Source organism: Neoarius graeffei, chromosome 9 (assembly GCF_027579695.1).
Source record: "Neoarius graeffei isolate fNeoGra1 chromosome 9, fNeoGra1.pri, whole genome shotgun sequence".
Classification (NCBI taxonomy): Eukaryota; Metazoa; Chordata; class Actinopteri; order Siluriformes; family Ariidae; genus Neoarius; species Neoarius graeffei.
The window spans coordinates 34,545,851-34,569,451 of NC_083577.1; the positions used below are offsets into that span (position 1 = coordinate 34,545,851).

A 23,601-nucleotide genomic window follows, 5' to 3' on the forward strand; every position below is an offset into this window, starting at 1 on the left:
CTTCTTACACCATTCTTTGGTAGAACGACTTGTGTGCTTAGGGTTGATGTCTTGCTGCATGACCCACCTTCTCTTGAGATTCAGTTCATGGACAGATGTCCTGACATTTTCCTTTAGAATTTGCTGGTATAATTCAGAATTCATTGTTCCATCAATGATGGCAAGCCGTCCTGGCCCAGATGCAGCAAAACAGGCCCAAACCATGATACTACCACCACCATGTTTCACAGATGGGATAAAGTTCTTATGCTGGAATGCAGTTTTTTCCTTTCTCCAAACATAACGCTTCTCATTTAAACCAAAAAGTTCTATTTTGGTCTCATCTATCCACAAAACATTTTTCCAATAGCCTTCTGGCTTGTCCACGTGATCTTTAGCAAACTGCAGACAAGCAGCAATGTTCTTTTTGGAGAGCAGTGGCTTTCTCCTTGTAATCCTGCCACGCACACCATTGTTGTTCAGTGTTCTCCTGATGGTGGACTCATGAACAGTAACATTAGCCAATGTGAGAGGGGCCTTCAGTTGCTTAGAATTTACCCTGGGATCCTTTGTGACCGCGCCGACTATTACACGCCTTTCTCTTGGAGTGATCTTGGTTGGTCGACCACTCCTGGGGAGGGTAACACTGGTCTTGCATTGCCTCCATTTGTACACAATCTGTCTGACTGTGGATTGGTGGAGTCCAAACTCTTTAGAGATGGTTTTGTAACCTTTTCCAGCCTGATGAGCATCAACAACGCTTTTTCTGAGGTCCTCAGAAATTTCCTTTGTTCATGCCATGATACACTTCCACAAACATGTGTTGTGAAGATCAGACTTTGATAGATCTCTGTTCTTTAAATAAAACAGGGTGCCCACTCACACCTGATTGTCATCCCATTGATTGAAAAGACCTGACTCTAATTTCACCTTCAAATTAACTGCTAATCCTAGAGGTTCACATACTTTTGCCACTCACAGATATGTAATATTGGATCATTTTCCTCAATAAATAAATGACCAAGTATAATATTTTTGTCTCATTTGTTTAACTGGGTTCTCTTTATCTACTTTTAGGACTTGTGTAAAAATCTGTTGATGTTTTAGGTTATATTTATGCAGAAACATAGAAAATTCTAAAGGGTTCACAAACTTTCAAGCACCACTGTAATACTAATATAGTATATATAGTACTATATACTAATGAGGGTGGCACAGTGGTGTAGTGGTTAGCACTGTCACCTCACAGCAAGAAGGTCCTGGGTTTGAGCTCAGCAGCCGGTGAGGGTCTTTCTGTGCGGAGTTTGCATGTTCTCCCCGTGTCTGTGTGGGTTTCCTCCAGGTGCTCCGGTTTCCCCCACAGTCCAAAGACATGCAGGTTAGGTTAACTGGTGACTCTAAATTGACCGTAGGTGTGAATGAGAGTGTGAATGGTTGTCTGTGTCTATGTGTCAGCCCTGTGATGACCTGGCGACTTGTCCAGGGTGTACCCCGCCTTTCGCCCGTAGTCAGCTGGGATAGACTCCAGCTTGCTTGTGACCCTGTAGAACAGGATAAAGCGGCTACAGATAATGGATGGATGGATATATACTAATGTATATAATGAATATGCAATTGATGTCATTGATTGATTACCAAAAATTCCTTCAGATAAATCTCTTTAATGTAAATCTGGAGCAAAGACAAATCCATATAAGAAGGAACCTGTTGGCATGAAGGCGTTTCTCCACAACAGCTACAGGTATGTGTGAAGGGACACGTTTAAGAAGAGATGAGCCAGTGTATCTTCAACCTCAACCTGTCAAACATTAAGAACTTCATGGCGTCTGGGATCAGCAGAATGCCTCCTTTCTATGGAGATGTCAAAAACAGCCAACAGCGTTGCCTTATGGAGATTACACACACACACACACACACACACACACAGTACACACACACAGGTAGAGGGCTAGGCATGTTCCAACCCATCAGTGGAGGCTAGATCCTGGTGGATTACCGTGTGTCAGAGACGAGGCTTTAGAGCTCTTAGGCTGGGACAAATTGCTGCTTGAGAGAAGGAAAAAGGAAGAAGGTGGTGGGGGGTAAAGTTCAAATAAACCTGAGAGGAGAAGCATCTGGGTGGTAAACCACTGGTTCTCTGTTCACAAACAAGACACAGCTATATGGAGTGGAGTTTGTGTTGCACTTCTCATCACGGGCGATTGCTCTAAGACAACGAGGGAGGCTCAGTCTCCTCTAAAAATAACGAACATCGTGTAGGATGAATTGCGCTAGGCTTATGTTATAGCCGACCTTATAACATTGCTATTTCAGATCCAGAATCATAGAAATATATGTGCTCAACCCACTACAGTGCGAAATCATTCCGTTATAACTTTCCCCAGTTCGCCTAATGTGTGCATGAGTTTTTCCCTCTCGTGACAGCACGATGCAGCCCAGCCTCAGTGGACTTCAATGGCATTTGGGAGCTATGCGCTTTTCAATATCAAAATGCAAGACAGTTATTGGACAAATACTGCGAAAACGCCCACCCACGGACTCCCAGCCTCACAGTGGGAGGGACATGGCAAAGCTTTCCGCGAGGAGACTGGTGATTGGTGAAAGCGGCCGGATATTTTCTTTGACAGCTCGTTTCAAATATAGACAGGCAGCGGTGAATTTCAGTTCAGTCCCATGCGGATTTGCAAGTGTTGTGGTGTATTGTAAGAGATCAGCTTACATTTCGATTTCATTCATTACATACGGTTTCTACCAGCTTTTTTAGTTTGTATATATTTTCATTGTAAATAAAGTGTAAATATAGTGTTGTCAAGTTTGCTATCTTAGTTCCAAAAATGTTGTTTATTTGAGTGACTGGACTTGAACTTGAGGGGGCTAGTCAGCTAGCAAGAAAGCTGCGCACGGATGCCAAGCATTGCTGATTTAATTTTGGCGAAGCCATTTGCCAGTCTTCCTTTCGAGGAAAAAATTAAAATTAAAGAGCAGGGTAGACCAACGCCTCAAATTGACTTGGTGAAAAAGGTAGGGAATAATACTCGTTCCTTTCAGCTCTCCTGGTACGAGAAAGTGAATTGGCTAACAGCAAGTGACCCACATCAACAACAGTAAATAGGCTACTTTAGTAATATGTCATGGATGGACCAAAAATATAGAATCTATTTAAAATGTTTATGCTGAGTATATTGGAATATATATTTTTCTGGATATGAATTAAACACAGCTACAATTTGGAAAACATTTTTAAACAAAAACACAGCCGAGAACATTTCACACTACAGACCTGGATTAAAAGTGAAGGGTTATCAAAATTGTCAATAAAACATTTCTCAGTCAAAATAAGTAAAATATAGGGAAAGTGTCATTGAATGAAATGTGTGGCACCCAGCTCTATGTTTGGCTCCCCAAGGTCAGTGCTTGTGCCTATTCCAGAACACTCTGCTGTTACTGCTGAGGTTCCTGACAAAGAGCTGCTTTCAATAATGATCAATTTTTAAACAACATGCCACAATTTTAAAATATAAAATGTTAAAATATACCCCCCCCAACACCACCATCATGTATATTGGACAGGAGGCTAATGGGCCAAAAGAACCTGTTATTTCACAGTTTGTGACCCTGCCAACAATCAGCCAGATCAGAGGCAAGAGTATGGGCAAAATTGATGTTTATTCTTTTAAAATCTGGAAATATCGTAACCGACCAGCCTCCCCTGTTTGAAAGACTACCAGCCGCCACTGCTTCTCATGTACTGAAAATTCATAAGTAACAGGTTCCATCATTTTGCTTCCATCTCGGTATTGTTAATTAAAAACCTTCAATCTGATTGGTCAAAAAATAAATACAATATTGTGATTCTTTTTCTATAACAGCAGCTCGGACAGTAATTCCTGCTGTGATTCAAATTACAGGTTTATCTTAATGTACTTGTTCGAAGATGTTATAATTTCTATTGTAACAAATTATTTACAGCGACTGAGCTTTGAAGCCTAAAACTATTAATAAGCAGGGTTTTCTTTTAATCATGTGTGTGTGTGTTGAAGAAAAACATGCAACATTTGATGGTGAAGCTTTCTGTAAGGAAATGTTTATTTAATATTTATGGAAGTTGTCTCAGATGTCAGCGCTTTGTAATGGTCAAGAGGTTTTCCGCCACAGGAAAGTCTTCAAGGCAGAGGCCTTTGTGGTTTGTGGTTCCTCTGTAACATGAACAAACTGCGTTTCTTCTTTTTTTGTCTTATTAACTTCAAAAAGAAAAAAAGAGACGCTGGTGAAGGAATGACTGTTTATAACTGCTGTATGTACACTCACTGAGCACTTTATAAGGAACACTATACTAATACTGGGTAGGGCCTCCCTTTGGTGTCTAAACAGCCTCAAGCCGTCATGGCAGGGATTCCACAAGATGTTGGAAACATTCCTTTGAGATTCTGGTCCATGTTGACATGATTCCATCACACAGTTCCTACAGATTTTTCATGCTGTGAATCTCCTGTGTTCTATTGGATTCAGATCCAGTGACTGGGAATGGGGGCGAAACAGTGGTGTAGTGGTTAGCACTGTCGCCTCACAGCAAGAAGGTTCTGGGTTTGAGCCCAGCGGCTGACGGGGGGCCTTTCTGTGTGGAGTTTGCATGTTCTCCCCGTGTCTGTGTGGGTTTCCTCACAGTCCAAAGACATGCAGGTTAGGCTAATTGGTGGCTCTAAATCGACCGTAGGTGTGAATATGAGCGTGAATGGTTGGTTGTCTCTATGTGTCAGCCCTGCGATGATCTGGCGACTTGTCCAAGGTGTACCCCGCCTCTCACCCATAGTCAGCTGGGATAGGCTCCAGCTTGCCTGCGGTTACGGATGGATGGATGGATGACTGGGAAGGCCACTGAAGAACACTGAATTCATTGGCATGTTCATGAAGCCAGTTTGAGACGACTTTTGTTTTGTGAGATGGTGTATTATCATGCTGGATGTAGCTATTAAAAGATGGTCATGAAGGGATGCACACGGTCAGCAACAATACTCAAATAGACTGTGGCATTCAAGTGATGATTGACTGGTATTAAGGCCTAAAGTGTATCAACAAGCATTCCCCACACCATTACACCACCCCCGCCAGCCTGGACTTTTAACACAAGGTAGGACAGGTTCATGGATTCATGCTGTTGCCACAAATTCTGATCTGTGTGCCAGACCAGGCTACGGTTTTGCAGTCTTAAATTGTCCAGTTTTGGTGAGCCTGCACCCACTGTTGCCTCGGCTTTCTGTCCTTGGCTGACCGAAGCGGAACCCGACACAGTTTTCTGCTGTTGTAGCCCATCCAGCTCAACCTTTGACATGTTGTGCATTCGGAGATGCTTTTCTGCTCACCACAATTGTACAGAGTGGTTATCTGAGTTACTGTAGCCTTTCTGTCAGCTCCAACCAGTCCGATCATTGATCTCTCTCATCAACAAGGAGTTTCTGTCGACAGGACTGCCTCTCACTGGATGATGGTTTTGCTTTATTGCACCTTTCCGAGTAAACTCTAGAGACTGTTTTGTGTGAAAATCCTTGGAGATGAGCAATTACAGAAATACTCAAACCAGTCCATTTGGTACCAACAATCATGCCATGGTCAAAATCACCAAGATTAGATTTTTCCCAATTCTGATGGTTGATGTGAGCATTACTCAAAGCTGCTGGCCCGTTTCGGCAGGATTTTATACATTGCACTGCTGCCACGATTGGCTGAATCTGATTAGATGATCGCATGAACGTGTAGGTGTCCAGTTAATGTATGACATTTCATATTACATGCAAGTTAAATGTATGAGTTTTTCTTTGATTAATACAAAATGTGCAACTGTTGTTAAATTGCTGTGGTATGAGTGAAATAATCCACATCAGTAACTCCTTGGCAATAGGCTGGATCATACCACCCCCTCATGGGTTGCAGATTATTTTCCAATAACAGCACACCTCGTCATTTATTAATCCTTACAGAGGAAATTGTCACTTTATAGCAACATTTCAAAAAGTAGAACACAGGGTTTGGAAACCGTGTGTATTTCTCAGGACCAATATAGCCATGAATTAAAAAAAAAAACCGACACGGTGGAATTGCATCTATCCCACAATGCATCGGCTTACAATAAATAAATAAATAAATAAATAAAATTACAAGCCTCATACTGCGGTCTCTGACAAGTCAAAAACCCAATACAAGCTTGTGGTTTTTAATTTGGGATTAGCGAATGAGTCAGGATTTGGACCCTCTTCTTGCCAGGGCAGTTTATAAGCCCTGGACGTAGGCGGTGATGTATTTGTTCCATCCAGATACCAAAAACTCACCTTGGACCCAAATTAGGAAAGAAGCTAAAATCAGACCCAGTTGTAGCTATTCCACTGAGCCTGGATTTGAGCCAGGTTACACTTAAAAACTCTTGCCAGAAAAACACTCTCGACTTGTTGGGTAACTTACTTTATTGGTATCAGTGACAAAAAGAAAAAACAAAAGGAACCAATAAGGAACCACGAAGATTTTTTAAATATATATATATTTGCATAAGAGGTCGGCTGTGGTGTAAAGTTTTTGGATGACAGAACGGGAAGAAAAAGCAGAATCAGGCAAGACCCAGTCGAACATAAATAAAACAAATACAATAAATACTGTTTAAATCAACTGCTGATATGAACCATTGGATTATATACAACGGAGCACAGCAGGGTGGGTTAAACCGTTAGGAGATCATGGTTCACCTGTAATCACGGTGTACAAAAAGGTTGTGTTGTACAAAAAGGAATGAAAGTACATCCACTCATCTACGTTCCCTCCCCCCACTCCATATCACCATTTTCAATGTGTTTAAAATCCCTGAAGGTAACTTTACAACAGTGCTAATCAGTTCAATTCCAGGCTAATTAATACGACTACTGGTTGTACGTGTGGTCTAGGAAACTGTTTGTGGAACATCTTCAAGTCAGGTGTACGTCAAGCATTTATGGATCAAAATAAAAAAGAAACACTTGCAATTCTGAAATTCAGGACCTAATATACAGATGGGTGACAAATTAAAGGAAAAAAGTGGTAAAGTTCTTCTGGCTGTTCAGCTTTATCCCATCGTGGACGTTTCCATCCTGATGGGCGGGGTCTCTTCCAAGATGACTCCGCCTACAGGACGAGTCAAAAGTTTGGACACACCTACTCATTCTTCTGTGACATTGTACAATAATACTAAAGACGTCACAACTATGAAATAACATCTGGAACAGATAGTGATTCCACGCTTATGGGTACTGAAATGGGGACATGAACTTATTTTTAAAAATTCACCTAAAACCATTTCTTTTTTTTTTACCATCAGGTCACAAAACATGTAATTTTTAATGAATGATATGTTAAAAGATAACTTTAATTTTCTGAGATGTAATAAAAACATATTTATATGCCAAAGTCAGAACGTAACAGAAGTGTTGTGGACATATATATTCTTAATTTTAACAATGTAGAATTACTTTTTGAAACATAGGAAGGTGATGTTTTAGCAAATATAATTAATAAACATGTGTAGTAGAATAAACATACACATTCTTTCAATAAGATTAACATGGTATATAGCTAGATTGTAATTAATTTGTAACAGACGCGAGATGGACAATCGTAACAGAAGTAATGGAACAGACATCATTTTGGAACTCATAGGCTTGACTTTGGCGTATAAATATGTTTTTATTACATCTCAGAAAATCAAAGTTATCTTTTAACACATCATTCATTAAAGATTACATGTTTTGTGACCTGATGGTAAAAAAAGAAATGGTTTTAGGTGAATTTTTAAAAATAAGTTCATGTCCCCATTTCAGTACCCATAAGCGTGGAATCACTCATATAGAATTACGTGGTGGGGAAAAAAAAAAAAAAAAAGTGTGTTTTAAACAAAATGTGTTTGATATTTTAGATTCTTCAAAGTATCCAGCGTTTCCCTTGACGCTTTACACGCTATTAGCATCATCTTAACCAGCTTCATGAGGTCGTCGCCTGGAATGCTTTTCAGCTAACCGGTGTGCTTCATCTAAAGTTAGTGACATTTCTTGCCTTTTTTAATATGTGTTTGAGATCAAACAGTAAATAATCCACAGTAAATAGCCCTATTCCACAACTGTAGTAATCCATATTGTGTCAAGAACCGCTCAACTAAGTAAAGAGAAACGACATCCATCAGTACTTTTAGACATGGTGCGTCTTTTAATTAATAAATATAAAGAAAAACATTGAATTAGAAGGCGTGTCCAAACTTTTGACTGGTACTGTATGTTTATCGGTCATGGGAACTTACAGAATGGTAAATAATATGCTATGGTTCTCACGCTCATCAGATCTCAACCCAACTGAACACCTTGGAGAAACTTTGGCATGATATCATCATCACACCAATTGATGGACTATATTTTGGAAGAATGGTGCTAATGCTAATCGCTCCAGTACACGTCTAAAGAATCTATACCAAGGGGCACTGAAGCCATTCTGGCGGCTCAACAGCTTACCAAGACGCTTCATGTTGTTTTTTTCCTGCAATTTGTTACCTGTCTAGCTAATTAAGGAAGCTTTACTTTTGACCCAACTAACTAGTGCAACTCTGCTAAAATCAATAGATTCACAACAAACAATCGTTCAATCTAAACACTAAGTGCCAGGACTGGCTTTGTGGTCCAGCGGATACTTAAACTGCCAGTGTTTTGTGCAAACGTGCTGAGAAAGTCACCTATTTCAGCAAAAGACATGGGTCTAATAATCAAAAGCACTGTACAATCAACATTTAAGGACTTTTGTTTGTCTGAACTACCGATTAGGCAACAAGAACCCATTAGTTTCAAACAAACTGCATTACTAATGCACAATAACAGACCGTTATCAACAGGCAGACGTACTGGCTTTTAGTTTAAGGCAGGCAAAGTGTGTATGAGAAAGAGGTTTAATTAATACGGTCAAATGTAGAGCCATTATTAATATCTAGTAACCACACATACACACACATTCCATCAACTCGAATAAAAGTAAACACAATGTACCCTTGGTGCAAATGTCCAAAAAAAAAAAAAAAAAAGGGGGTTGAGGGGGGGAAAAAAAAAGAAGCTGCTCTCTGATGTAACACATGTAAACATTTTTACAAAACACTAAAATAATAAGTTAATAAAACAAAAACAAGCCAACAAAAAAAACCCCAAATGCGTACTGCAAGGCTAACCTAGCTGCTTTAGCATAACAGCAGGAGAAATTAAATCCATAATTCCTCTCGACTTCATCTATCAATCCATCATCGCTGTGTACAATGATTTTAGAACTAGAACAATAAATAATTTAATCCTTCAGCTTTTACGGAATCGGAGAAAAAGAATTACACTGAGAGCTTCGGTGTTGCTGGTACGGTGTCTGGAGAGGAGCTGAAAGCTGATCCTGACCTCGCCTCTGTGCTGACAGGGAAAAAACCCCGAAAAAAACCAAAACACAGTAGTAAATGGTGAAAATAAGAAGCTTGGGAATTATTTAGAGCAAGACAAAACGTCACTCAGCCTATCTAAATTTGCATGGGGGGGGAAACCTCATACAAATGCATGTCATATTCATTCTGCATCGTCAAAGCATTGTCCCTTTGGAAAAGACGATGAGAACCAGGAGGTCAAATAAGGCAGCGAGAAAGCAAAAATGAGTGATATTATTGCCAGTGCTTAGTTCAAGTAGCCGGAAAATGGAGTGTGAACGCACACCCAGCGAGACGAGCGACTGATACGGAGCCAATCCTGCGGTAAGGGTGGACGACGTGACTAACGAGCCCGTCAGCGGGCGGGTTTGCTCTGCGATCCTTGTTGAACTGGGTCTACCAATGCTAAACAAAGCCCCAGCGCTCTGGACTATAATTTGGGACCTTGTGGCCGAGGGTAGTTTGTAATCAAAAAGCCAGCGGTTAGCAAAGGGACCGTGGCTCAGCTGCATATAGGCAGTGGCACTGAGCAGCGATAAACTTCAGTTCCAGCTGTACAGGACGAGATGCCAACCTCTCTGAACTAGAATAGGCCAAGAACTTCACAGGAGTCCAAAGCGTTGTGCATGTTTTGGGTGCGTGCGATTATGTTCCTTAAATTCTGCTTTAAAAAAAAGACGACCGGGGCGTCCTCAAGGCTTAGTCCTCTGTCCAGTGGGAGTTACGGCACCAAGCTTTCTTTCGCTATTGGAGCCTACTAAACAGTATAAAAAAAAAACAATTTGTTTACTGTGACTAAATAGACTGATCAGATCTAGAAGTTGTGCAGGAATGCAGAGAGGAAGACGGTCAAGTGGAGCGTGGATGTTCATGTTGAGTCTATAGGTTGAATAATAACTTGAGACTTTTCGACTGGATGCGGTTTTTTACGATGTCTGATTGCAGCGTGGCCGTTAATGGATTAGATGCTCTGTTGTGCAGAGAAAATGATTTGGCCTTGGATTTCCAGAGACGGCATTATTTTGCGACGGACTGCTAGAGTGTGTTTACACGCTAGAGAGAGAGAGAGAGAGAGAGAGAGAGAGAGAGAGAGAGTACTCCACTTGGGTCCGTATGTGCCAGTTGGCCCGGCTGTCATTTGGTAGATGAAAGGAGAGGGCAAATTGGTATCATTATGAAACCTCTCCTCTTCAGGGACTGAAGTATTGTCTGTGTGTACCCTATCTCTCAGGTGAGCTGACAAGAGGACGAGAGAGGATTGACGGACCAAAAACAATAAGACTCTTCTGTTCCTTGTCGACAAACACAGAGCTCTTCTACACGGCCCACAGAGTGTGGTCACTCATGGATGTGCACATGCAGACACTCGGCAGCAGCAGTCGGCTGTTGGTCAGTAAAACAAGCCTGCTGGAGCGGCCCAGCTGGGAGTGATTCTCCCTCGCTCTCAAAGCTTTGGCTCAGGTGTCCAGCTCGAAGCAGCAGTCGTCGTCGGGGCTCTCGCTGTGGTTGTGCTTCTTCCAGAATGAAGCGGGTTTCTTGTGCAGCTCGCGACGAACGCAGCGTGGACAAGGCTGGGCGCGCATCCGACACTCTGCGTGGAACACCGCTCCGCATCCTTCGCACCTGACAACACACACAGGGAGCGATGAACACCTGACTGCCCACAATACCACCATACAGTAATTAAACACTGCTGTCATAGCAGCTATACATGATATTATTCTATCCACATTCACTGGGTATGAGCAATCGTACGTTCTGGTTGGTTACTCTACTACTAAGCCATTTTATTCATCAAATTTGAAATAAATAAATAAATAAATAAAAATGCTCCGCTTCTCAAAATCCAGTGAATGTGGATAGAATAAAACAGTTATTCCACTCAATCTCGTCGTACACGGCTTATAGGCAGCTCGGAGCTACGCGCCTCGTCGCCTATCAGCTCATGTACGACTCGAGTTGGTGGAATAACTGTTAACCCTATGGGGTCGAGAGATTTGCCGGCAAAGCTCGACAGGTTTAGAATGAGTAGGTCATGTATTTAGATAATCTTCGCGAGTTTATCATCATACAAGCATGATAAACATACTGACAGAAATGTGCCCACTGCCAAATATTATAGTTTTTAAATGACCTAAATTAGATGCAACATAAAACTCGTCTCCTTACTCAGTCACACCGGAGCGCTGAGCGCCCACTTACACATTCATAAAAGACTATTGACATGGTAACGGCATGATAAATCACTTTCACTCTTTCGGTTTCGATTGGTTTCTCTTTTGCGGTAGGAACGGCCATCGTAAACAGGATCAAACCTGTCAGCCATAGTTTAGGCTATTTGGATGGCACGCAGATTTTATGCGCTTCGAATGATTCGGCACAGCGATTCAATTCATGATTCAGGACAGTACTTCAATTCAACCTTGAGAACTGCGACACTGATGATGAGCAATGCTTTTTATTTTTTTTTAAACTTCGACTTGATCTGGCCGAAGATCAACTCGAGTAAGTGTTATTTCTTTTATTCATTATGAGCAGATCGGTTGATAGGTGTGCACTGTAGTGCGTATACAGGAAAAATGACTGAGCAGTTTTTCCAGAGTTAAAAGTATTTTCCTCAAAAATAGTTAATTTTGCTCTATTTTGAGTTTATTGAGTAAAATTTGGAGTTGGAGCAAAATTAGAGTAATTGTGTAACAGAGTTGGTTGTGGCTCTGAACGGAGTAAAATGGTACAAGAGTTAATTTCAAGACGCACTGAATAGAGTCAAATACCAGATAAATTAAGCTGTTGTAAAAATCAGTTTTAGAATTGTGTTGGAATTAGGGATGGCGAAAACTAAAAAAAAATCTTGACCGACCACCGAGCCTCATTAGCCGGTTAAAGTCGGTTAACCTATGAGTTTAAATTCTGTATTAAAATTACTACATAAGCAAATGCCGTTACAGTCCATGAAAAAGTCGCCATCTGCGCCTTTAGTTTGTGTGGAGAGATGATCTGCAAAAACAGGCATTGTTGGCTACAGACCGAAACATACTTTCAGAATGCACTGGCCAAGGCAGGACTAAACTCCATGCGCCTTCTAATAATAATTTAAAAAAAAAAAACAGAATAGTAATTTGTAAGCTAAAAAGCCTGTGTCTACACTTTTTTTCTTTCGCCGAGTGGCAGCTGTGTTCAACTGGGGCAGGACATGACTGAATGGGTGTTTCTGATTTGTCAGCTGTCTTTAACTGGGGCAGGAGGGCGGGACATGACTGAATGGGTGTTTCTGATTTGTCAGCTGTCGTCCTTACACCGCATGGCATGGCCCAAGCGTTTACAATACAGAATTCCAGGTTCTCCGCTCCAAAATCGTCAGCTTCAAAACTATTGATTTTTTTTTTCACTGACAACCAAAAAAAAATTAACCGGTTGACGTTGATTCGGTCAACCACCGGTCAAACGGTCATCGGTTAACATCCCTAGTTGGAATGTGTGAAAAAAACATGACCTTACCCATTGTGATGAACTGTTTTGATCACTTGACCTGATGGGATTAAGAGTTGGCAGTGCGAGGGGGTTTCACTCTTCTCATTGAATGGAATGGAAATTTTTACTCTTCTCATTGGATACCCCTCCCACTGCCAACTCTTTATCCCAAAACAGGACAAATTTTTTGATGGCCAGATAATTTTCCAAATCAATGGAGCAGATTTAAGTTTTTGTACTTGATATGTTCCCAAGACTGAACAGAATCACCTCAAGTGACCAAAACGGTTCAACACAATAGGTAAGATCATCATGATGATTTTTTTTTTAACACATCTTCATTTATCTGTTATTTTTTTTAAAGTACAGTCATGACATACATACTACATAGATATTACTGTAGCTGAACTTGTGCTGAATCAAAAAAAAAAGTCATACGACTTTGAAAATACTGCTTAGATTTGTTGAAATTGACAATCAGAGCATGCCAAAATCATTAGCGTGCCAGGAAATACCCTCAGACCCCAGAAGGGTTAATTAACCCTACTGTTCATTTCAATAACCACAAAGTTCATCCCAGTACTCAGATACATTCATGTGCGTTTTCTGGTACTAAGGAATTTGAAAAATGCTCCTCACCGTTGCTATACAGCACAAACAAGTCAAAGTCTACTAAAAATCTGAGCACTTTGATAACACACCACAGTTTACTGTAAAGCCCCTTGACCAGCGACCATAAAGTATTCAAATGGCAGGTAGAGGTGTGGTTGATCAACATGGAGTACAGGAGAAGCAGGTGTTTATGGATTTACAACAGGGTGTGCAGACACCTTCTGCTGCGATCGCATTTTGTGCCTTAACACCATCTCTGGATCATGACAGCCTGCTATCGAGCATCTAGCTGGTATAAACACACCCATAAAGCCAAGGTTAACATCAAACTTATTGCACAAGACAAACAGAACCAAACAAGTCTGTCAGTAGACAAGTGCATACGCTTCGAGACAAGAATGGTGCTAATGGTTAATGATGGTCAAGACAGGTAGTAAACCCTTCAATGTCAGTTACAGTGAATGATGCAGATTTGTTCATGGTCCATAAGCTCAGTCACTGTTGGAAATGATATTGACCCAAGTAAAGAACAGACAGAAACATACAGAGAATGCACTACGTTTTCACCACCCAAACAATATCTCTGACTCCATAATGGTCCTTTTCCTTTGATGGATGGAGTAAATGGGTGTGTGAAGCACTAGATGGGTCTACAAATCAGTAACTGCGTATTAACTACTTATTAACCCTGATTGCTCGGTCTTTACAGGAAAATATCAGACCGAGGTCTTTTTGTACGGCCCGAGCCTTACGGCATTACGGGAAAATTCTGCTTGCCAAAGAACCAATCATACCCCTTTTCCACCAAATCGGTTCCAGGGCTGGTTCGGAGCCAGTGCTGGTTCACAACTCGTTCAACTTGCGAGCCAGCTGAGAACCAGTTTGCTTTTCCATAGCTCGCAGTGCTAAGCGGAGCCACGTCATTACGTCGCTGTATACGTCAGTTACGTCGCTACATTTACATAAACCTTGGCGCGAATATCAAAGCAAAAACAACACGGAAGAAGCAGCAGCAGCAACAACAATAATAATGGATGACTTTGCGTTTGTACAGCTGCTGCTTCTCGTCGCTTAAAAATGGCGATCTTTCACGGTCTTGTTATTGTTGTTGGTCTTAACAACTCCGCCCCCCGCTGACATAAGCGGTTCTTTCCTCTGGCCCAGCAGAGAGTTGGTGCTAGCCTGGAACCGGTTTTTCTGGCCCCAGAGCCAGTTCTTTGTCATTGGAAACAGAAAACCCGGTTCCAAACAGCACTGGCCCCGAACCAGCCCTGGAACTGCTTTGGTGGAAAAGGGGCAAGAGTGCATGATTTTACCGGAAGTAGCTCATGCCATATAATAAACCTATACAAAGTGAACCTTCGGGAGAAAATGGACAATAAGTGTACATACAATACTGATGTACCAAATGAACTAGTAATTTCTATCACAGAGCACAATTAACAAATAAATGATCTTAATTCAGAGCACGTTTACATTCACAAGACCTGAAAGTGTAGTTGTGGCGAATGAGTGAAGAATGTCACACCAGTGGTGTGAAGTGCAGCGTGTATCTTATCAGCACTTGGCTATAAAGGTGGCGGAGGGTAAAGACGTTGTGGGGATTGACAGAGCCTTAGCACTGGGTGTTGCTTCTTTGTTCTGGAGCCTGAGCCCCGCTTCATACCTCCGTCCCCTGGGTGTGACTAACACATGACAGAAGCAGCTCGGCTGTTACGAGGTCTCTGAAGTGAATAGGAGCAACATTCCATTGTGGTGCTGTGGGTGGAGGTTTATCGTCACTAATAAACTGCCAATAATGAGATTACATGATGATATTAACTCCTGAGCAAGTTTAGCATTTATCAAAAATTCCTATAGTTACTATAAAATTCCCATATTATCCTGACGTCGTGCATATCTCCATTTAGCACCATTTATGTTGTTGGAACATTTGTGAGGAGAGAAAAAAAGGAGAGGAGAAAGAGAAGGAGGAAGACAAGAGAGGAGAAGAGGAGGAAGTAAAGAGAAGGAGGAAGTAAAGAGGAGAAAAGAGAGGAGAAAGAGCTGACCTCTTGGTGGCATTCTCCTGGAAAGGGTAGAGGATCTGGCCGTTGTAGCAGAGCTCACAGATGAAGCCTTTCTCTCGACACAGACTGCAGCTGTACACGTGGGAACTGGCAAACTTGATCACTTTGGAGAGGAAGGGAGCCAATTTCCCATCTATCACCTGTACAGAGGATGGAGGGCAAAAAAAAGAGTAACGGAGCATGGAATCGACAAATGGAAAAACAAACCAGAAGTGGGACCCAAATCCTGTCACAGTAGGAACAAAACTACAAGCAGAATACGATCATGAAGATGATGATGTATCCACCAGAAACAGAAGACTACTTTATTGGAAATACCAGTTGTCATGTGTGATTATATGGATTTTTAGTGGAAAGACAAACACTTCTTAAAAACCGAGTCCAATGGGAACCAAGACAAAGCAGCCAGAGTTCACATCAGGAATCCAGATCAAAACTAATGAATGCTTGTGAGGTTGGAGGGGTGGACGAGGGTGGGTGGAGGGGTGGGAGGGGGTAATTCCTTTTGGAAGACCGTTTGCAAAAAATAATATGTGAATGCCATTTACCGGCCGGAGTAGTTAAAAATCGGCATTGGGCTTTGAAAGCATAGGTCTGAAGAAGGTGTATTGTAGGCTGCTGAATGGGCCAGGGGAAGGGGCCCGGACCTCCAGTGCATATTCACCAAAGGGGAAGAGACAAGTGGCTACACCTGGCAGCGCTGTGGCACACCAATTAAAGGGCCTGCCAGCATTCTTCAGGCCTTACACAAGAAGCCGGCCAAAGAATGGCGGGACAGAGATGAGAACGGGTTGGGGGGACGGCTAGAAAGATGGGGAGGTGGGGAGAGAGGAAGGAAAGAGAATAAAAGGAGGGACCACCGCAGTCTCCCACGAAGCACGAGCGTGCGCGCACACATGCACACACATGCACCCGGGGTGAAGTGAGCGATGTTCTAAAGGGTTTGTGTGGGCGAGGGGGAGGTTGGGCAGTGCAGTTGTGGGTATGAGACAGGAACCAACGGAAAGCACAGCAAGTGCTCGGGCAGTTCTTTACTGAACAAAGTGATTTCACCATGTTAGTGCCTTGTTCCTATCCAGTGGGACTAATTAAATCCTGTACGTGTCATTTGACTCTTCTGGCCACCAGTGGTGTAAAGAACAAACGACCCTAAACAGCTGAATTGTAATTTTTAAAATACCATTTTAATTTAAGTAGAAATTAATCAGAAATGTCTTTCAATCGAAGGAAAAAAAAATGCAACCGACTATCAAAAATCTTATCTGCTTTCAAATCAACTGCTGCATCTTGGTAGCTGAAAGGCAGGACCGGGAATTATTAATACGCCAAAATCAAAAAGTATAGGGGGTGAAACCACTAGCGAGCTGCATACATACGAGCAACAGCAGTGCACCGAACCATCCATTAATCAAGCAGCTTTCATCTCAAACCCAGGACTCTCTACTGCCCAGAGGTAGCAACCACACCGTACCCCCAAGACGGTCTTTCTCTCCTGGACATGAGCGGAGAATTACACTGCCGTGCGTCAGGGGACTGCCGCGGCCCAGTAATCAAAGAAGCGAGGGCTAGAACACTCACAGTCACCCAAGTAACAATGATATATATGGCCCCTAATCAGTGCTGACAGAAGAAGTAATTAAACATCTCGATAATTTAGCGAGGGCTGAGGAGCGGGTCGAGCCCTCTCGGGGAGCTCTGCACCTGGACCAGCACTAGTGCAGAGAAACAAGGGAGCTGTTAATACACTCGATAGAACTTGGTAATAGAGTCGTGAGGCCAAGAAAAAGCCCCCGAAGTGTTCGTGAATATCAAGAGACTGCAAAACACACAACTCTGATTTATTCTTCCAGACACGGACACATATTTCAAGCTTGCTACAGCCACGCAACGAAAGTCTACTGCTAGCACGGCTGCTGTTCCAAGTCTTGCGACCCCCCACCCTTCGGCTCCGTCCCGCGTGTGCTTTGTTGTCCAGTGCCTAATCCCCTAAAAACTGCTGTTTAACGCGCTCTACTTTATCCCCTCCTCATCCCAGGCCCTAATGTCCTCGCCTGCTCCATTAACCGGCAGAGAAAGGGCCAGGATTAGACAGATAAAAAGAGGGTGAGCTCTGTTTGGATAACACCCTCCCTGCCAGGCCCTGGCAAAACAGGATTATCACCAGCGAGCCAGCATGTCAGTAAGTGTGGGCAAGGGAAGGAAGAAGAGAGAAAGGAAGGAGGGGGGGAGGAAGTGTACATGTGGGTACACAAGACATGCTTGAGGAGGAGTTCATGCATCTGGCAGGGAAGAAAGCATGGATGGTTGAGCGCGTGTATGTGGAATATTTCAGTCAGTCAGTCAACCACGCAAGGCATGCGTCATAATATATCAGAATAAAGGAGATGCTAACGAGCCTGGTCAAAAGCACACAATGCAAAATCTGCATGCTGGAGCTGCCATCGGACCACCAGGTTCTTGATCCAGCACAGTACTGGTTTATTAAGTAGATCTACCTTGTACCTACCTACAAAATCACTGACCATAGTATCAGATACACCTACAAATGTAGACCACTTTGTAGGTCTACGATTACTGACTGCGATATCCTACAACTAATAACAGAAAAATGAGCACCAAGAAGTTTCTGCTCAATAGTGGAGGTTTATTTTGATGCTCAGCAGTGTTACACAATAGTGTCACACCAGCACTACTCAATGAGCCTAGCGACAAAACAAGCTACGTTCAGTAACTATACCTACACAGTATGTTTATATAGTAAATGTAGGTGCAGGAGATAAAATGCTCTCTCAATGGATAGTCGCAAGTAAATCCAACTTGGGGAGAAGTAAAATATTCTTCGTGTGCAAGCGAAGTCACGCTTGACATCCCAACCGGGAAGTCGGTCATGATGGATGAGAACCACCAAGTACCAGCGCTTCATGTGTGAGCTGCTGCAACACGTCGTGATTTTCTTTTGATTTCATTGCCTTTGAAGAAAGACGATGCCTACTTTGTGTGCGGGATATAATTGCGGTAATAATGCTACTCGTGACAAAGAGAAAAACGGTTCTTCAGAAAGAACTCACAAAATGGTTAAAAACGGCAACAAAACAGATGAAGAGCCGTCCAGAGAACGCCGTACGTACAGTACACTGGTTCAAAAGCCTACGCCGTAAGGACTCAACTGAGGAAAAAGCTAATTACACCCGTGTGTGCGGTGACCAATTTATATCTGGTAAGAGTATGCTATGGTTTTTTGAACACTCTGCTTCTCACCTTGCAGCACTGGCAAACCTACGCGATAAAACAAATCCAGACTGGGCACCAAGACTCAAATTAGGACTCGATAAGATCAAGACGAAAACTTGAGAAGCAACAGGAGAAATGAAAGATCTGCCAAGAAAGCCAGATTAAAAGCAGTGCAAACCGTAGCGAGTTTGGATACACAAGGAGAACCAACATGGGTCGACTTTGCCAGGTGAGATATTAGCGATGCCGTTCCAGTAACTTCAGTTTACTTCTGAATTTTTTTTGTTTTACAGGCGTCCCAGAGTCAAAAGAAATTGTGCCTGAAAGCCTCCCAGCAAAGATGCACCCTGAGAGTTTGTTTCCAGATGGAAAATCAGTTGGGTTACAAACCTCTCAAATGGAGTAGTGCAACACAGATATGACTTGTGAATTGGTGGAACTTAAGAAAAAATATTGGAAGCTGGTTTAACTTTATAAGATTGCCAAAAGTATGCTGCATCTTTTGTAATTTCTCCATCGATTGTTCCTTTTCATTTGAGTGATGCTACTTTGTCGATGAAGAGAGAATTAGCATAAAATAGTACTACTTGCTTAGTGAGGTTTTATTGCATGCTTTTAGACTGTGTGTACTCTATTTTGTCAAAGACTCTGTATAGTTTGAAATGTAAACGTTTGTTGGGTTGATCATATATTTAAAAAAAAAAAAAAAGAATTAGAATATCAAATGGAGGCACGGTTGGTGTAGCGGTCAGCACTGTCGCCTCACAGCAAGATGGTCCTGGGTTCGAGCCCAGCAGCCAACAAGGGCCTTTCTGTGTGGAGTTTGCATGTTCTCCCAGTGTCCGCGTGGGTTTCCTCCGGGTGCTCCGGTTTCCCCCACAGTCCAAAGACATGCAGGTTAGGTTAATTGGTGACTCTAAATTGACCGTAGGTGTGAATGTGAGTGTGAATGGTTGCGCGTCTCCATGTGTCAGCTCTGCGACGACCTGGCGGGTGTACCCCGCCTCTCGCCCATAGTCAGCTGGGATAGGCTCCAGCTTGCCTGCGACCCTGCACAGGATAAGCGGCTACAGATAATGGATGGATAGAATATCAAATTGTGGTAACAAAATGTAACCCCCCCCCCCACCACACACACACAGTGGTGCTTGAAAGTTTGTGAACCCTTTAGAATTTTCTACATTTCTGCATAAATAGGACCTAAAACATCATCAGATTTTCACACAAGTCCTAAAAGTAGATAAAGAGAACCCAGTTAAACAAATGAGACAAAAATATTATACTTGGTCATTTATTTATTGAGGAAAATGATCCAATATTACATATCTGTGAGTGGCAAATGTATGTGAACCTCTAGGATTAGCAGTTAATTTGAAGGTGAAATTAGAGTCAGGTGTTTTCAATCAGGTGAGAGTGGGCACCCTGTTTTATTTAAAGAACAGGGATCTATCAAAGTCTGATCTTCACAACACATGTTTGTGGAAGTGTATCATGGCACGAACAAAGGAGATTTCTGAGGACCTCAGAAAAAGCGTTGTTGATGCTCATCAGGCTGGAAAAGGTTACAAAACCATCTCTAAAGAGTTTGGACTCCACCAATCCACAGTCAGACAGATTGTGTACAAATGGAGGAAATTCAAGACCAGTGTTACCCTCCCCAGGAGTGGTCGACCAACAAAGATCACTCCAAGGGCAAGATGGGTAATAGTCGGCGAGGTCACAAAGGACCCCAGGGTAACTTCTAAGCAACTGAAGGCCTCTCTCACATTGGCTAATATTAATGTTCATGAGTCCACCATCAGGAGAACACTGAACAACAATGGTGTGCATGGCAGGGTTGGAAGGAGAAAGCCACTGCTCTCCAAAAAGAACATAGCTGTTCATCTGCAGTTTACTAAAGATCACGTGGACAAGCCAGAAGGCTATTGGAAAAATGTTTTGTGGACGGATGAGACCAAAATAGAACTTTTTGGTTTAAATGAGAAACGTTATGTTTGGAGAAAGGAAAACACTGCATTCCAGCATAAGAACCTTATCCCATCTGTGAGACACGGTTCATGGTTTCAGCCCGTTTTGCTGCATCTGTGCCAGGACAGCTTGCCATCATTGATGGAACAATGAATTCTGAATTATACCAACAAATTCTAAAGGAAAATGTCAGGACATCTGTCCATGAACTGAATCTCAAGAGAAGGTGGGTCATGCAGCAAGACAACGACCCTAAGCACACAAGTTGTTCTACCAAAGAATGGTGTAAGAAAAATAAAGTTAATGTTTTGGAATGGCCAAGTCAAAGTCCTGACCTTAATCCAATGGAAATGTTGTGGAAGGACCTGAAGCGAGCAGTTCATGTGAGGAAACCCACCAACATCCCAGAGTTGAAGCTGTTCTGTACGGAGGAATGGGCTAAAATTCCTCCAAGCCAGTGTGCAGGACTGATCAACAGTTACCGCAAACGTTTAGTTGCAGTTATTGCTGCACAAGGGGGTCACACCAGATACTGAAAGCAAAGGTTCACATACTTTTGCCACTCACAGATATGTAATATTGGATCATTTTCCTCAATAAATAAATGACCAAGTATAATATTTTTTATTTAATTTGTTTAACTGGGTTCTCTTGATCTACTTTTAGGACTTGTGTGAAAATCTGATGATGTTTTAGGTCACACACACACATACATACATTCTGGATTTGTAAATCATCCAACATGGCAGCGGGTGCATACGTCACACTGTTTTTGTCACGTGGTTGGTTGGACACAAAGAACTGTAGGATCCTGAGTGCTGAGAGAATGAAAAGAATGCCAGGAGACACACCCAGAGGTCCAGGAGTCTCCATTCTGCAACTGTGTGCGTTTGTGTGTGTCAATGATGCCCCAAAGCCACTGAATGCCCCTTTGTGCCTCTCCAGTTGTTTATAGATCGTTGGCAGGGCTAACACTGTTACATCTAGTTACGGTATGTGTACAAAACTATTAGCATTTATATGGCACTCTTCATGTGGGCATCTTTGCCCACTCTTTAAACTCGTTTAGCTGTAAAGCTCAACAAAACAAGTGCCTAAACAAGCCTTGTATCTGGGTAAGCCTTAGGCAAACAAGTACGGCCAATGGACTTGATTTTATTTTATTTTTTTAAATAAAAAGACAGAACTAAACTGGGAGTTGTTTGCTGGAACTGAATAGGCAAGTGCATGTGCTTTGGCTCTGTAAAGTTTCTTGTGTCTACTTATTCAGCATTCAGTGACCTCAACACGCAGGGAGAACATTCCCGGGCTATGAAGGACCTGGCATTAGGCAGCCATGTTAAAAGAAAATGGCTCCTTAATAAGGTAAGCCAATTAGCATGCTGAAAGACAGAGCGATGTGACAAGAATGACAAATGTCCTCGAAGTCTGAAAGTCAGCGAGGACAGAAAATAAACTCCAACAATAATTAAAAAAAAATTGTGCTTTGAAATAACGTTGACAAAATGGGAACGGAGCGTTGTAACATAGCAAAACAACTTCTGCTCTTCTCCGATTTTCCACTATACTATCAAAAACACTTGCTTTACACCTACGACTTACTCTTACGCTCTTCCTGTAAAAATACGATCAATCTGATATTAGACCATTTAAAAAGTGCACCATTTTTTATTTATTTCTCTCTTCTTCACTTGTACAAGAGGCTCAGGAATGAAAGACAGGGAGACAGCAGGGGAGAAATGGAGGGTGAAAGAAAGAGAGATGCAGAGGAGGAGGGAAAAAAAAAACCTCAGTGTGGTAGTGTCAGGCAGTGGGATGTTTGGGAAGAATGAAGGCCTGTCACACTTTGTTTTTCTGCCTGTTGCTTCTGAATGCTACTAATTAGTTAGCTGGGTGGGAGGGAACACGGGGTGAAGAAGGAGCAGGCAAAGGGACTCTACCCTCCCGCGAGGAGAGAGGAAAAAGAAAAAGAGGGAATGAATACAGTCAAAGTAACAGTTAAGAGGAGGGGCAGGAGGAGGTTCTGAGAAACCGCGACAAAAATTCAGACGCAATTCCACCATCTGCGCTACGGCCCAAAAATTTGGATTCGCCTGCAAAGTTTTATGAGCGGTCATTAAACGTTATCTTATCCAAATGCAGCAGATCTGATATGTTTAATGTGTCACGGACAGCAACAATTTTTTTTCTGAGGTTTTGTTTGTTGAGTATTTTGAGGGGGGAAAAATCTGGATTTAAAAAAAAACAAACAAACTGACAGTCATCATTCTGTAACACAACACCATAATCATATTGCAATCCTTTTGGCTTTTTTAAAAGATACATCTAAAATAAAACGGAGTTTATATTACTGAATCTGTCTCTCAAAAGTTTAGAATCAGTGTATGGAGTGACGCAGAAACAGAAGTAGCTTGTCTATTCTTTTCTTTCTAAAAGACAATGTATAAACACAACATGCAAATTGTTATACAGTGGTGCTTGAATGTTTGTGAACCCTTTAGAATTTTCTATATTTCTGCAGAAATATGACCTAAAACATCATCAGATTTTCACACAAGTCCTAAAAGTAGATAAAGAGAACCCAGTTAAACAAATGAGACAAAAATATTATACTTGGTCATTTATTTATTGAGGAAAATGATCCGATATTACATATCTGTGAGTGGCAAAAGTATGTGAACCTCTAGGATTAGCAGTTAATTTGAAGGTGAAATTAGAGTCAGGTGTTTTCAATCAATGGGATGACAATCAGGTGTGAGTGGGCACCCTGTTTTATTTAAAGAACAGGGATCTATCAAAGTCTGATCTTCACAACACATG

At 42.0% G+C, this 23,601-nt stretch overlaps 1 protein-coding gene across 7 annotated transcripts in view; it reads right to left on the reverse strand.

Moving 5' to 3' along the window:
- Positions 1 to 23,601, reverse strand: part of plekhm3 (pleckstrin homology domain containing, family M, member 3) — a 127,241-nt gene that overhangs the window by 22,339 nt on the left and 81,301 nt on the right. For 5 of the 7 annotated variants that reach the window (XM_060929337.1, XM_060929340.1, XM_060929338.1 and 2 more), the window contains exon 7: positions 15,565 to 15,722. In XM_060929337.1, the coding sequence (XP_060785320.1) occupies positions 15,565 to 15,722 (158 nt within the window). Of the gene's footprint in view, positions 1 to 7,784; positions 11,054 to 15,564; positions 15,723 to 23,601 lie in introns of those variants that run through there. The other 2 variants (XM_060929341.1, XM_060929342.1) reach the window with 2 other exon arrangements.